This window comes from Genypterus blacodes, unplaced genomic scaffold, assembly GCF_046128005.1.
Source record: "Genypterus blacodes isolate CSIRO-AG114 ecotype Tasmania unplaced genomic scaffold, CSIRO-AGI_Gbla_v1 ptg000067l_1, whole genome shotgun sequence".
Classification (NCBI taxonomy): Eukaryota; Metazoa; Chordata; class Actinopteri; order Ophidiiformes; family Ophidiidae; genus Genypterus; species Genypterus blacodes.
In genome coordinates this window covers 2,352,222-2,364,301 of record NW_027466879.1, presented here as the reverse complement: position 1 = coordinate 2,364,301, position 12,080 = coordinate 2,352,222, and the positions used below count along the sequence as shown (strand labels likewise).

The following is a 12,080-nucleotide window of genomic DNA, read 5'->3' as shown; positions in this document are numbered from 1 at the left end:
CATCCTCTTCTAACTTTGACTTCATCCAGAGCTCTGTTGGTTTCCAATGTGTCCAAAATGTGTGAAAGGAAGTCAATTGTGTGACGACAAATTTAAGGTCTTCAACATGGGAGAATTTGTATATGTGAGTTTTATAACACTGGTACAATAATAATAATAGTTTAAAGTTATCTTGGAACTGCAACAAACTGCAACACTTTTTGGCGTCTCAGGGTTCACATGTTTGATGCCTAACAGAGTGTGAGTGTAGCGTTCATACCTGGCAAAACGACCGGACCGCAGAAGAATGGATGCTGGTTAGTCTTTAAAGGCGTCACGCTGATTCCCCGCGTTGCTGTTGAGGCTTCATAAAGATAATTACTGTGAGAAGAAGCTGAATGATGTACAGCTTGTGATGAGCACGACCTTTTCATTACAGCTCATCGGGGGACGTTTGTGCTGATGTGACCGTGTGTTCTTCTGCTGTGATGGAGTGCTGTCATCTCCTCATTGTGGGAGAGTTTTCCTCTGGTGGGTCATTGATGGATTACAGTCAGGCTTTTTACTGTTTCCTCCCACATGCTCAGTTATTGTGTGTGTGTGTGTGTGTGTGTGTGTGTGTATTGTGTCGCTGAAGGCCAGCTTGTGGAGTCAACCTGGCGATTTCCTCCAGCACTTAGCTAAATGATGCTAAAGTGGATATAAGGTGGAAAGTAGCATTACTGTATTGCCACCACGAGGACGCCTCCAGCTGAACAGCATCGTTTGTTATCAGCAAAATATGAAACAGGAAAGATGCTGCGACAGCCGGCACTGTGGCTCAGCTTCACTCTATTAAAAAGATTTAACATGCTACTGGTCTATAAAGGTTCAGGCTATGGACTCAAACACTGGAAGATTATCGGAACAAACATTTATTTTTGTGCCTCTGACCTTCACAGGAATTCATGAAAACAAAGTTAAATATAGGATAGATTAGATGGGAACAACATTTCAGCTTTCCTTATACACAAGCAGCTTTTGAGCTCTGCCAATTCTCTCTGGCCACTCTGCTTTCCATCCCTCCCTCCCTCCCTCCCTCCCTCCCTAACTCCCTCTCTCCATCCATCCATCCATCCATCCATCCATCCATCCATCCATCCCTCCATCCATGTCTCTGAAAGAAGAATAAAAAGGTCACTGCCCGATTGATCAATCAGCTGCATCGTTGGCAATTAGACACAGATTAATCCAATTGCCAATTACACTTAAGCACCCTGTGCCACACTGTTTACAATCTCAAAACACACTCCAGAAGTACTCCTTCTGTCACCCATATAAAGAAGATGTCTTCACTGGCATTTCACCAACAGTGCTAAAGTGTAAGTGACACATTTCTCAAACATAAAAGCAGAAGTCCTGCTAGTTCACTGAGTGATTCAATCTTTGAACACATTTCTTAGTAAGAGTAATGGAGTCATCAAAACGACTTGGACATGTTTAAGTGAGTCAGTGATTAAATTCCTTCACTACATTAAGCTGCTAATTTCAGAACTTTTGTTAATTAGCTTCTATTTAGTTCTATTTCTATGTAGTAATTCAAATCACCTCTTCACAGCGGTGTGATTCATCCTAACAACACAGTCTTACTAACTTTAACACCATACTGTTTGTTCTAATGACCTAATCAATGTGTTAACAGCACATGTGACACCCAGCACCATGGCTCTTTGCCAGTCGTGAGCCTCCCTTCATTTAGTTACTGTCTTCCTCCCGTGTTTCAGCTGTCCAAGAGGCAAAGTGATGAAATCCAACCCTGATGAAGGCCCGGCGCTGAAACACTTCTCTTTAGTTAATGTCAGTGGAGCAAAGTGGCAAACTGGAGTAGAATCCAAGTCCACATGGTGCTGCCCTGACAACAGCCGCTAGATTAGGTTGTGTGTTGCTGGTGGAAAGCGGCCACGGTGGAGCACAAAGAAACGATTGTTCACAAAGATGCAATAGCAAAACTCACATTGATTTACATCTCGACTGAGCTGCAGACCTGATGTTTTTATTGGAGTCGTTTTTGATATACTGACTCTGACAAATGTTGATATTGAATGTTGGATGTGAGAGGAGATACTCTCTGCATCCTGACATCGAGAGGCTGAGCAATCCTCTGTCTGATATCATTTACATCAGATTATTGCGTTAAATTAAAGGTATCTTGTAACTTTTACCAGACATTCTCTGATATTAACCTGAAAAGCGAAGTCACAAGTGGAAAAGTAGAAGTGGTTTAGTCTGCATGAGTCCCTGAACATAGAAAATGTGCAATCCTATACCTCCCTCAGGAAGAAAACGACCCCACGGAGGTACAATGGTGTCCTTTTGGGGACACGGTTTGCATTGTTGAACCAGCTTTCAGTGCTGTGAGACAGTCCAGAGAGAAGTGTTGGATATCCACACTGTGCAAAAGTTCTTAAGCTGCCCGCAGACATGATGACTCTCCGTCCCTCTCTCAGACTTTGGATCAGTGTTTATCGTCTCTGCTTGTTATGGTTTTAATTCCGCTTGGGCATTTTTTAATTGGCTCACTCTGTTGCTCAGGGTACTATGAGTTAATTAGCCCTGAGATGTTTTGGGAGTTTTGAAGCAGAGGATTTTAATAAGGAATAAAATGCTGTTTAGCGTCCCTGCAGGGCCGCATCTTAAGGCTCTGTTAATGAAGTTTCCTCTATTGTGCAAACAGAGCAAATTTACACCTCCAATAACGCTCGAGTCCAAAACCACAACTGCAGAGAGACGAGCCACAAACCCGATGCGCGAGCCTTTAAATGAGTTCCCAAAGTGATGACAGAACAATTACTGTCAATCTCTGTCAAGAATGAAGTGCTGCTGGGCCGGGCGTACAGGGATTAAGCCTGTTAAGCCGCTAGAAAGAGACAAAATCAAAGAATTCAACTTGAGCTATTGGGGAGTAATTTGTCTTTGCCAAAACTTCAAATTGTACCTTTTGATATTGAACACTGACTTTCAAACTTCCAAAGTGAGGATGAACTTAAGGGGTATTTCTTTGTACAGCTTCATTGTGGAGTGAAGCCGATCCCTGTGGAGTGAGTGTGTGAGTCGACCTGACAGACTTCACTCTCAAAGTTTCCCCGACTGGCCCGAATATCCGCACCCAGGCAGGAAGACAGGAAGTCTGTTTAGATTGGAGAGTTTTCAAAGGGCCAAAGAAATTTAAAGTCACCAAACTGTCAGCACAAAGGTTAGTCGCTAGACGGAAATGCCTTACGAAACCTTCCACAATATGGCATCACAACAATGAACAATGATCACAACACAATACTCCCACGTTCCAGATGATATTGGACACTATCTCATGTTTGCTCAAGGGACCATGGGTGCGATGGGCATTGTTTGGACATCCGATACGTCTTTGTTGAGTGCCAGCTCAGTAATGAAGAAAGGCAGATAGAACACGTCTCTCATTAATGCAGCCACTTCAGTTCTCACAAAGCCCCGCTGAAGGTGACACAAGCACTGAGGCAGATGTTCCTCTTCATCCAGAGGGTTCTTAAGTAGAGCAGTCCTCAGTCCGGTATGTCCAGAAACCGTGTACCAGCATGATTCTGTACCTGGTTTCCATTATTAGTCAGTCATTCACCTCATCTGGATATTTCTCTCTGGCAAACGATAACTTGATGGGATTTTAGCCCTAAATACAAAAATATTAAAGCAATTTTGCAGTTTTCTTGTTGTGAATCCTCATTTTGCATACAGCAGGAGTCTGCAGTCCTTCCACGTTGTTCTGTGAATGACTCAAATTGGATTGATTAGGTTTATGGATGTTGGATTGGAGCCCAGACTAGTTTTTGGCAGATATGCTTCTGAACGAGAGTCATAATAGCCATTAAAAGTCAAACGGAAGTTAAAGCCACATAAGTGCCTCTGTGTGTTTTAGGCCAGTCACTAAATGTTCCACATCATTTATAGTACAGTGAAACATTTCCAAAGCTTTATGTGGGGTAGCGTCTCTTCACCTGGATCTGTGGAAGCAAATCTCTCTCTATTTTGTGATATTCATGATGTTTAAATACCGTTCATTGGTCGTCCGTGTGCAGATCCATTCGTCCTCATCCATGTAGCAAACACCCTGAAAAGTTCCAATCCCTATTTAGCCCTTTTGCAGCCATCTAAAAACCCCTCAGACTTTAATCATTAAGGAAGTTTTCTCCCCTCTCCAAAAACTGCGGCGTCACCGAATGTGCCAGAAAATGTCACAACATCTCATATTGTGAGTAATGCATTGATTTATAGACCTCCTCGCCTCTCTAAGCTCTAAGCTTAGCCTGATTAAGGACTTAGTCAAACTATCGGATGCGTTTCCATGGCCATATCTTGGTATGACTCATAGCCTTAGCCAGACTAATACTGGACAGTGGCTGTGCATGTAAACATGGCGTATGGAACCTGGAGGTTGCATGAATCCATATTTGAAACATGCAGTCCATTCTCACCTGTGATCTTCCATCATTTCTACTGTCATCTTCATGTAATTGTAGTTTTGAGGTCAGACAGTCTGGTTTATTACATGTACATCTACAAATCTCCCAGGGTTCTTATTCCATTATGTAACTAGAAGGGAACCAATTGTTCATACACACCAATATTTGACCAATATTGGCCAAAGTGATCAGGAGTTGGAATGAGCAAAGCAGGCTGCAGTGTGGACAGAGGGATCAAGTCACGGCGAAGGAGGCGGAAGAGGAGGAGGGAGTGAAGTGGGGATTGGGAGCATGTACAGTGTCTTTATGCGTGTGGCGTGATTGCGTTCAGTCTCTTGTCTTCTCCGTCTTCGAGCTGTAGTTAATGCAGTGACCTTCAGCTGACGGGAGGCATTCTGATCTGATTTTGTCATCAGGCGGCCGTATTACTGCTCATTTATCCTCCGCCTGAGCTCCGATGACAGCTAATGAAAAGCAATACATTAATAAACAAGTACAGAGATATGATATTACGTTACACGTGTAAGTGATTAATGAGGCTACATTTAATCACAGTTGGTTTGTGTTTACACGAGGCTGTTAAAGTGCTGATGCTGAACTGGGAGGGAAACTATTCTGTCTTTGAAACGATGCGTGCAGGGAAATCTGGGGTTTTGTTTCTGAAAGAACTTGTGTCTTGCTTTGCACTGCAATCAAGTGTCAACATGCCAATTGTCATCATGAATCAGCTGAGAGAAAAATTAAATGCCAACATTCCTATTGCCGAGAAATTGGAAAGGAAGTCAGGATGGGTGCAGCTGTTGCCCCTAGTAACGGGGAGTTTTCGTGTGTGTGTGTGTGTGTGTGTGTGTGTGTGTGTGTGTGTGTGTGTGTGTGTGTGTGTGTGTGTGTGTGTGTGTGTGTGTGTGTGTGTGTGTGTGTGTGTGTGTGTGTCATAATCAGCATGTTTGATTCAGAGGCACGTGGGTTTTGGTTGTCCTTCTCCTGTTGCCTTGTGTTGGTTCTCACCTCACAATGTGTCGCCCTGCGTCGCACAATCAGCTGTTGAAATCATTCAGAACACTTTCCCAGTTCTTTGACCTCCTTTTTTAAGAGCAACAGGAATGACTGAGTGTACCAAACACCTCTCTTTGTGCTGCTGTATTTGCATGCAGCCCTCAGCTCGCCCGGCCTCTCCCTGCACCTTTGTGCCCTGTGCACCGTGGAGGACACACAAACACCAAACAACCCAGCAAAGCATGGGAGAGAACATTGTCACAGCGCTGTTTGTGCCAGAGTGTTTCCTTGGATGTTTTCCCCTGTTTGAAAGGGTCGGCAAGCCAGCACACAAAGACCATGTTCTCTCTTTTGCTCCCGCATACACACAGACACACACACACACACACACACACACACGGACACACACGGACATGCACGGACACGCACATACACACGGACATGCACAAACAAGAAAACATGTTAGGCTATGAAATGGACATTCACGTGTCCATTCAAGGCTCTCATGCGCTCTTATGATGACCTTACATGGCAAATATCCAACTCAATGATGAACCATGAAGAAGAGGCTCACACATGCGTTTCCCTCTTCATCTCTTGGTAATGGGCAATCTGTGATCTCACACATTGTTTCAGAGTTTGAGTGGCGTGTGATCTTGCGCACGATCCTCAAGAGGGCCACATTTTATTCGCAGTACCTAAGTTGTCTTTAGCGTCACGGGCAGGGATGCTGATTTATGAGGATATCTGGAATTCCTGCTGGAAGAAAAAGCATTATGAGCCATTTGAGCTGGTTACTGTGGCGATTTGATTTATAACGTCCACTCGTCTTTATCAATCAATCTCACACATCATGTTCAAACCGCTGCCAGCTCTCATTTGTGTGCATCTGTCTTCTCACCTTGCTTGTGAATCAGTCTGACCCTCCAGCTGAGGTTGGATCGCTCAACAAATGGAGCTGTCAACATAAAGATCCACCACCGCAGTGACAGATAAGGCCAGGCTCGTGTCAGGGAAACAATACGCAGTGTGTGTCGTTGGTGCTTACTGATGGAGCCGGGGTGTTGAAGCTACAGTACATATAGGAGGAAAGAACAAAGGGCAGATTCAGGCTTTGATACAGTGAACGTCCTGTTTTCTGCAGAATGAATAGAAGCGTTGCATCCGGTCCTGGTCCTAACTTGTGATGTTTAAACCATGGGACCTGGCATGAATGAGTACATTAAAAGGCTGCCAGGCTGAGGTGGGCCCCGCCATGATGTGCTTCATCATCATCAACCAGTCAGTCAGTGTTCAGACAGCTTGAGCAGCAGTCCGACCTGGAGCGGGAGTCAGAGCGCGGACGGGGCGGCGGAGATGCCACACACACGATGGGCGACTGCTGCTGTCTGCCCCTCAGCCACCGGGCCGAAAGAGAGACGCCTGCTGAGCTGGAGCCCCCCGGTGTGGAGGGGGGAGAGGGACAGGCGGAGACAAGGTAACACTGAACACCAGCCGCTTTATGCTTATGCTTGTGTGTTTGAAATTACGGCAATATGAGTGAAAACAGCTCAGATCCAAATATGCTTCAGTCTGAACTCTTTCATAGCTTTTTCGTCATGCGGCGAAGGAGAGGAGCCGCACCGCAGTTAGCTCAGCGGTGTCTCAGGAGGAAGAGGAGATTTCGTACCCTCACTCTGATTGAATTCAGGTGACATTTCTCGGTGCTGCAGTGTGTGTGTGTGTGTGTGAGTGAGTGAGTGTGTGTGTGAGCGGAGCCACTGCAGTGGAGCAGCTCACACTCTGCTCTCATCTCACTAGACGGGTGAGCGGCGAGGCGATGAGCCAGGGGCCAGGTGGGAGACGGATGTCGGACAGGAAATGTGAGGCGCCCGGCCTTTCAAAGTGACGCTTGTATTCACACTTTCAATACCAGGAAATGAAGCTTCATCAGTCAATACTGCTTAAAGCCGAACACGAGTATGAATTTCTGTCTGAATTACTGTTTTATGGCATAAGAGTTTTAAACAGAAACCCGGTTCGCTTTTACGCTCTGGACTGGCTACGAACATCCCCGATATAATCCCACAATTCCTTGCACGAGGCCGGTGACGGCGAACCCGAGCCGCTAATGGGAACTCCCCGCCTGGCTGCGTTCTGTGAGGTTTCCTTGATGAGGTCTAATGCTGTCAGAGGGTCCCAGGGCTCAGTAATTAAGATTAAGATCGCAGGAATGTTTGGTGCAAATATCCACACTGCTTTGTTGTTTAGTTCATTAAAATTTCTCGCGGACAAATGATCCTTTCTCCACTTTTGAGCGTCCTGGAAATGCTTGAATGTGTGAGTATGGAAGAATGATTTCAGATTAGGATTAAGCTGAATTGATGATGATGCTGCGTGGCTGATGAAGGTCTTTGGGTCTTAACCGCTCCGCTCTCTGTGATTTGAAACCTTTAATCGTCTTCAAAGCAAGCGCAGCACAGCTTTTGTGGATTATTTGATAGAATACTTCTACGCCCATAAATGGAACACTGAGTGTGAAAGGCCGCCAGCAGAGCAGTCGCAGTCGGACTGACGGGTGTGTGAGCTGATCCCCCTGGTTTCATTTTCAGCAGCAGTGGTTGAACACATCGACCACACAGCTGAGGGACTTCTCCAAACCGATCCAATTCAATTTGCTTCAGCGCACAGAGGGCCGGCTTATTGCTTATTTACGATCCAATGAACTCTCATACAAGCCGTACCCTTCAAAATTAAGTTGGAATCATTATTTTCATATTAGATTTCTTATCATTTGCTCGGTGAGTAAAGCGCTTCACGGTTGGCTGTTCTCACATGAAGCACTCTTGGTTGAGTCACAGTGCAGTGATTGGGGTTTCACTGTGCTCCTTGCGCTGCAGTACAGTTCTGTAAGCAGCCACTAGATAGTGCTGTTGAGTCTTTGACCTTGGCCCCCTGATATTTCTGTCAAATCCACATATGAATCAGTGGAATTTCCCTTTTATCTGCAGTGTCCTGAATATGTGGTTGTGCACTTATGTATTCTTCATTCCAAGTGTTTTGTCTTCAAAATGAATCAAACACAGAATGACTGTAACTTTGTTTACACTCTTATTCAACCTTATTTGAAGCTGACACTGTATGGTGAGCCGTCATAATCTATAGACTTCATTGTCACACTAAACAGGACATACTGGTCGGTGAATCTGTTAACTTTATGGCTACCTTTGCTTCTTTAACCGGCAGCCCCGTTGACACCATTAGGTTTTAATATTGACCTTGCAGTCCATCAGATTATGTAGACATTGACCCTAAACCTCCCTCATGCAGCCCTCTGTCCTCATCCGCACGTCTCTGTGGACTATTGACCCGGCTCTGCAGCAGCCTGATCCAGCCACAGTCAGCTATAGTCTCTCCTCCTTCCTCCGTCGCTCCCTACCGGTCTGGACAGGAAGCAAACTGAGAAAGAGGGTCCAGGTCGAGACGGAAGGCTCTGGTTGCATTCAGAGACCAAAGTCAGCACTTAACGCCAATTTGACAGCCCAGAGAGGCGATAACTGCTCAGCTGTAGGCACCACAAAGACTCCACAAGAGCAGAGGTGTACGCCAGCACGTCCAACCCTTCCTCTTTCTGCCTTCTTCATCCTCTGCTGTGGGACTTAAACAATGGATTGCAATCATTTCTTTCTTCCTCAGGGAAGCCAATAGAGCGATGTGAGAGCTTGCAGCCGTACTCACAGTGACCGAGAGTAGAGAGACGGGTGAAACAGCAGTAATATCCCTATATGAGCCTCCACACACGCTTAACACTGGCTGACAGCAGGAGCCTTTACTGCCCTGGTGAGGACAGGAACTGGACCCAACTGGATGTTTGAGGCTTTTGAATCGGACTTGCCCCTCCCCACATTCTGGAAACATTCTGGTAAGTGTTAATTAAGCAGCATCTTGGATTGGAGGGTTCTGAAGCCAACAGAGGCATGTTGGGACTAGACATTAGATTAAGACCCATATAGGGACAGAAGAACGTGAGACCTTGTCCTCTTTCTTATGTTGATGTAGAAACAGTTCATGTTTGCGGGATTCCTGTGCTTATTTTCCTTTTCCATGCAGCGTCCAGACAATCACAGGACTTTATTAAATACATTATTCAGATGACAACTGGTGCAGGTTAGAGCCACAGAGCTGTCAGCGCAGCATTAACTCCACAGTGCTGAGGTGAGAGGTGTTTACTGGCAGCGTGAGAGCCCTCCACTCCTGGGGTATGCTAACGAGATGTGGAGGAGAGTGCAGATGGATGAGGAAGGGCAGCAGAGGCAAGAGCTCTGGGGATCAGAGTGGCAGCAGAGAGATGCATAACCTGTGTGTGGTGCACATGTGTGTCCCTGTGTGTGTGGAAGTGTTAGTTCAGTGTGGAAGTTGTCGTACCGAGTCCTTAGATGGTACGGAACGCTTTTTCTTTCACACTTCCCCTGTTGTGTTAGCTGATATCAGCCCTCTGTAGTCGTCAGTCTCTCTTATGGAGGCCAGCCAAGTTTGGACTTCCATCTTCCATCCTCCAATTGGTTGACCATGAATGATGGTTCTGCACTCTCTCTCTCTCTCGCCGTCATCTGATCTTGCTGTTGTCGTGTCTTTTGCCCCTAATGTTAAATGTTAAAGTTAAAACAAATAAAACGCTCATAAAGAGGAAAAACATATGTCATACTCAAAAGGTGGACTCTCCTCCATGTCTTCATGTTGAGCTCAGTAGTGAGCAGTCCACTCCACTCCACAGTGAAGTGGACCTCATTTTGAATCTGACAGGCCCTTCCTGTGTGGAGTGTGTTTGCTCTCACTGTATCTGCTCTCCGAGGTGTTTTGGCTCATGAATCAAAATAGAAAATGAAAGTGAAGTCCTTGTTGTTTGGCTGTCTTAAGTGTAAAACAGCTGCTGTTTATCCTCAGAGATGCAGCGTGACCCTGAACGTGTCTAAAAATAGACAGTGTCTTTAAATACCTTTTGTTTAAATGTAATTAATGTGCTAAATCTAACTACAGACGTATTTAAATAAAACAATTATACAAACTGTTAATGGAGATTCATTAAAAAAGGTAATAGATTCATAAACCTCTGTGCATCTATAATTATTATTATTGTTACTGCTGTATTTTTGTAAGTGTGAGCAAGATTCCTCTCACATTTGTCCTGTGCAGACCTCTTGTGTGGACTTTGGCGTTGGAACACTTTCAGTTTCCTCCATCACTCCCCTCTCCTTACCGGAGTGCTGCAGTTCCCCTCTCTCCCTCCTCTTCTGCTCCTCTTGTTTCCCTCTGGCTCTGCACGCTGCAAGTGTTGCCCACATGACTACAAAGGGATCGGAGCAGAGCGGGCGTCCGGTTGGGGGGCAGAGCTCTTTACAGCAGAGCTCCACTGAGAAGAGAGCAGAGGTGAGGAGGAGTGGAGAGGACGTTAGATGAATGTACGGGTTAAGGCTGACATTTTGTCCCAGGGCCTTTGTAAATGCTGCAGTGTTGTGGCTGACTGCTCTTAATTCTACCTATCACAAGCCTAATGCGCCCGGAGACAGGGGGGCTGTTTCTGTCAGGGTCCAGTGAGTGCATGTATGTTTAGCTCCGCCTCAGCAGCCCAACACAGGAGAAGCGGGAAAGAGGAGGATTTGAATGGAGCGACGCTGTGCTCAGTGGAGGACGTCAGCAGCGGCAGCAGCAGCAGCAGCAGCAGCAGCAGCAGCGCTACCAGCTGAGAGGAGTACACACACACACACACACAGGCAGGCACCACAGAGAGGAGCTCAGCAGATCAGAGCTGCAGCTAACATGTTGGGCCAGCCGGGACAGTCGGCCTTGCATATGAAGAGGCAGCCGGTGCATCGGACGTCTCACAGGTGCGTGTCCCAGCTCCAGACGCAGACGAATGAACTGATTCCTGCTTCTGCTTCAGCTTACCAGCAGCCGCAGGATAGAAAGTGCTTTGCTTTGCATGCGGCTAAGTGTTCATAATGAGTGTGAGGGCAGGCAGAAGCCTTTACTTGCATGGTGAGAAGTGTCTGTTGACTGTTTTCTACTAGAGAAGCAAGCGGCTATCAGTAAGTCGGGTTGACTTTGGGATGCCTTTGTTAGGGACGATTCTTGTTCATAGGCTTATAAGAGACTCAATAATGGTTGCAGTGGTGACTGGAGAAGAACGGACAAGAACCGTGTCAAAACACTGGAATGATGTGTTGCGTCTCTCGAGCTTTACATACAAACTCTGTTCCTAAACAGACCACAGATCTGCCCTGAAGGAGGACATAGGAAAAGTTGAATCCTTAAAGTTGTACTCCAGTAATGATACCAAAGGTCAGGGTTTAGGTGGGATTTACCATCTGAACTACATGGAGACGTCTTTGGTGATGGTTGGTGTTCACTTATCAGGGCCATGGTTCACCTGTAGTCTGGACAATGTGCCTTACTAACCTCTGAACACCATGCATGGAACACACAGAGAAGCCTCCATCAAGAAGTTGCTCTGTTGCCTCAAAGTGCTTTACCGTGACGTTTGACCTTGAAAGTCTTTTCTTCATGGATTGTTAACTGTGGTAATCATGGTACCTACAGAAAATACATCCATCTCTACATGCACACGTCTGTCTTTGTACACAAATGCTCAAACTT

General features: G+C 45.9%; 1 protein-coding gene across 6 annotated transcripts in view; it reads left to right on the top strand.

Annotated features, from left to right (window-relative positions):
• The window catches only part of plekha7b (pleckstrin homology domain containing, family A member 7b), a 64,795-nt gene that overhangs the window by 2,558 nt on the left and 50,157 nt on the right, over nt 1-12,080 (top strand). For 4 of the 6 annotated variants that reach the window (XM_076155677.1, XM_076155676.1, XM_076155675.1 and 1 more), the window contains exon 1: nt 10,776-11,311. The exons of the other annotated variants lie outside the window; for them this stretch is intronic. In XM_076155677.1, coding sequence (XP_076011792.1) covers nt 11,088-11,311 — 224 coding nt within the window. In that variant the 5' untranslated portion in view covers nt 10,776-11,087. Of the gene's footprint in view, nt 1-10,775; nt 11,312-12,080 lie in introns of those variants that run through there. 6 annotated transcript variants of the gene reach the window in all.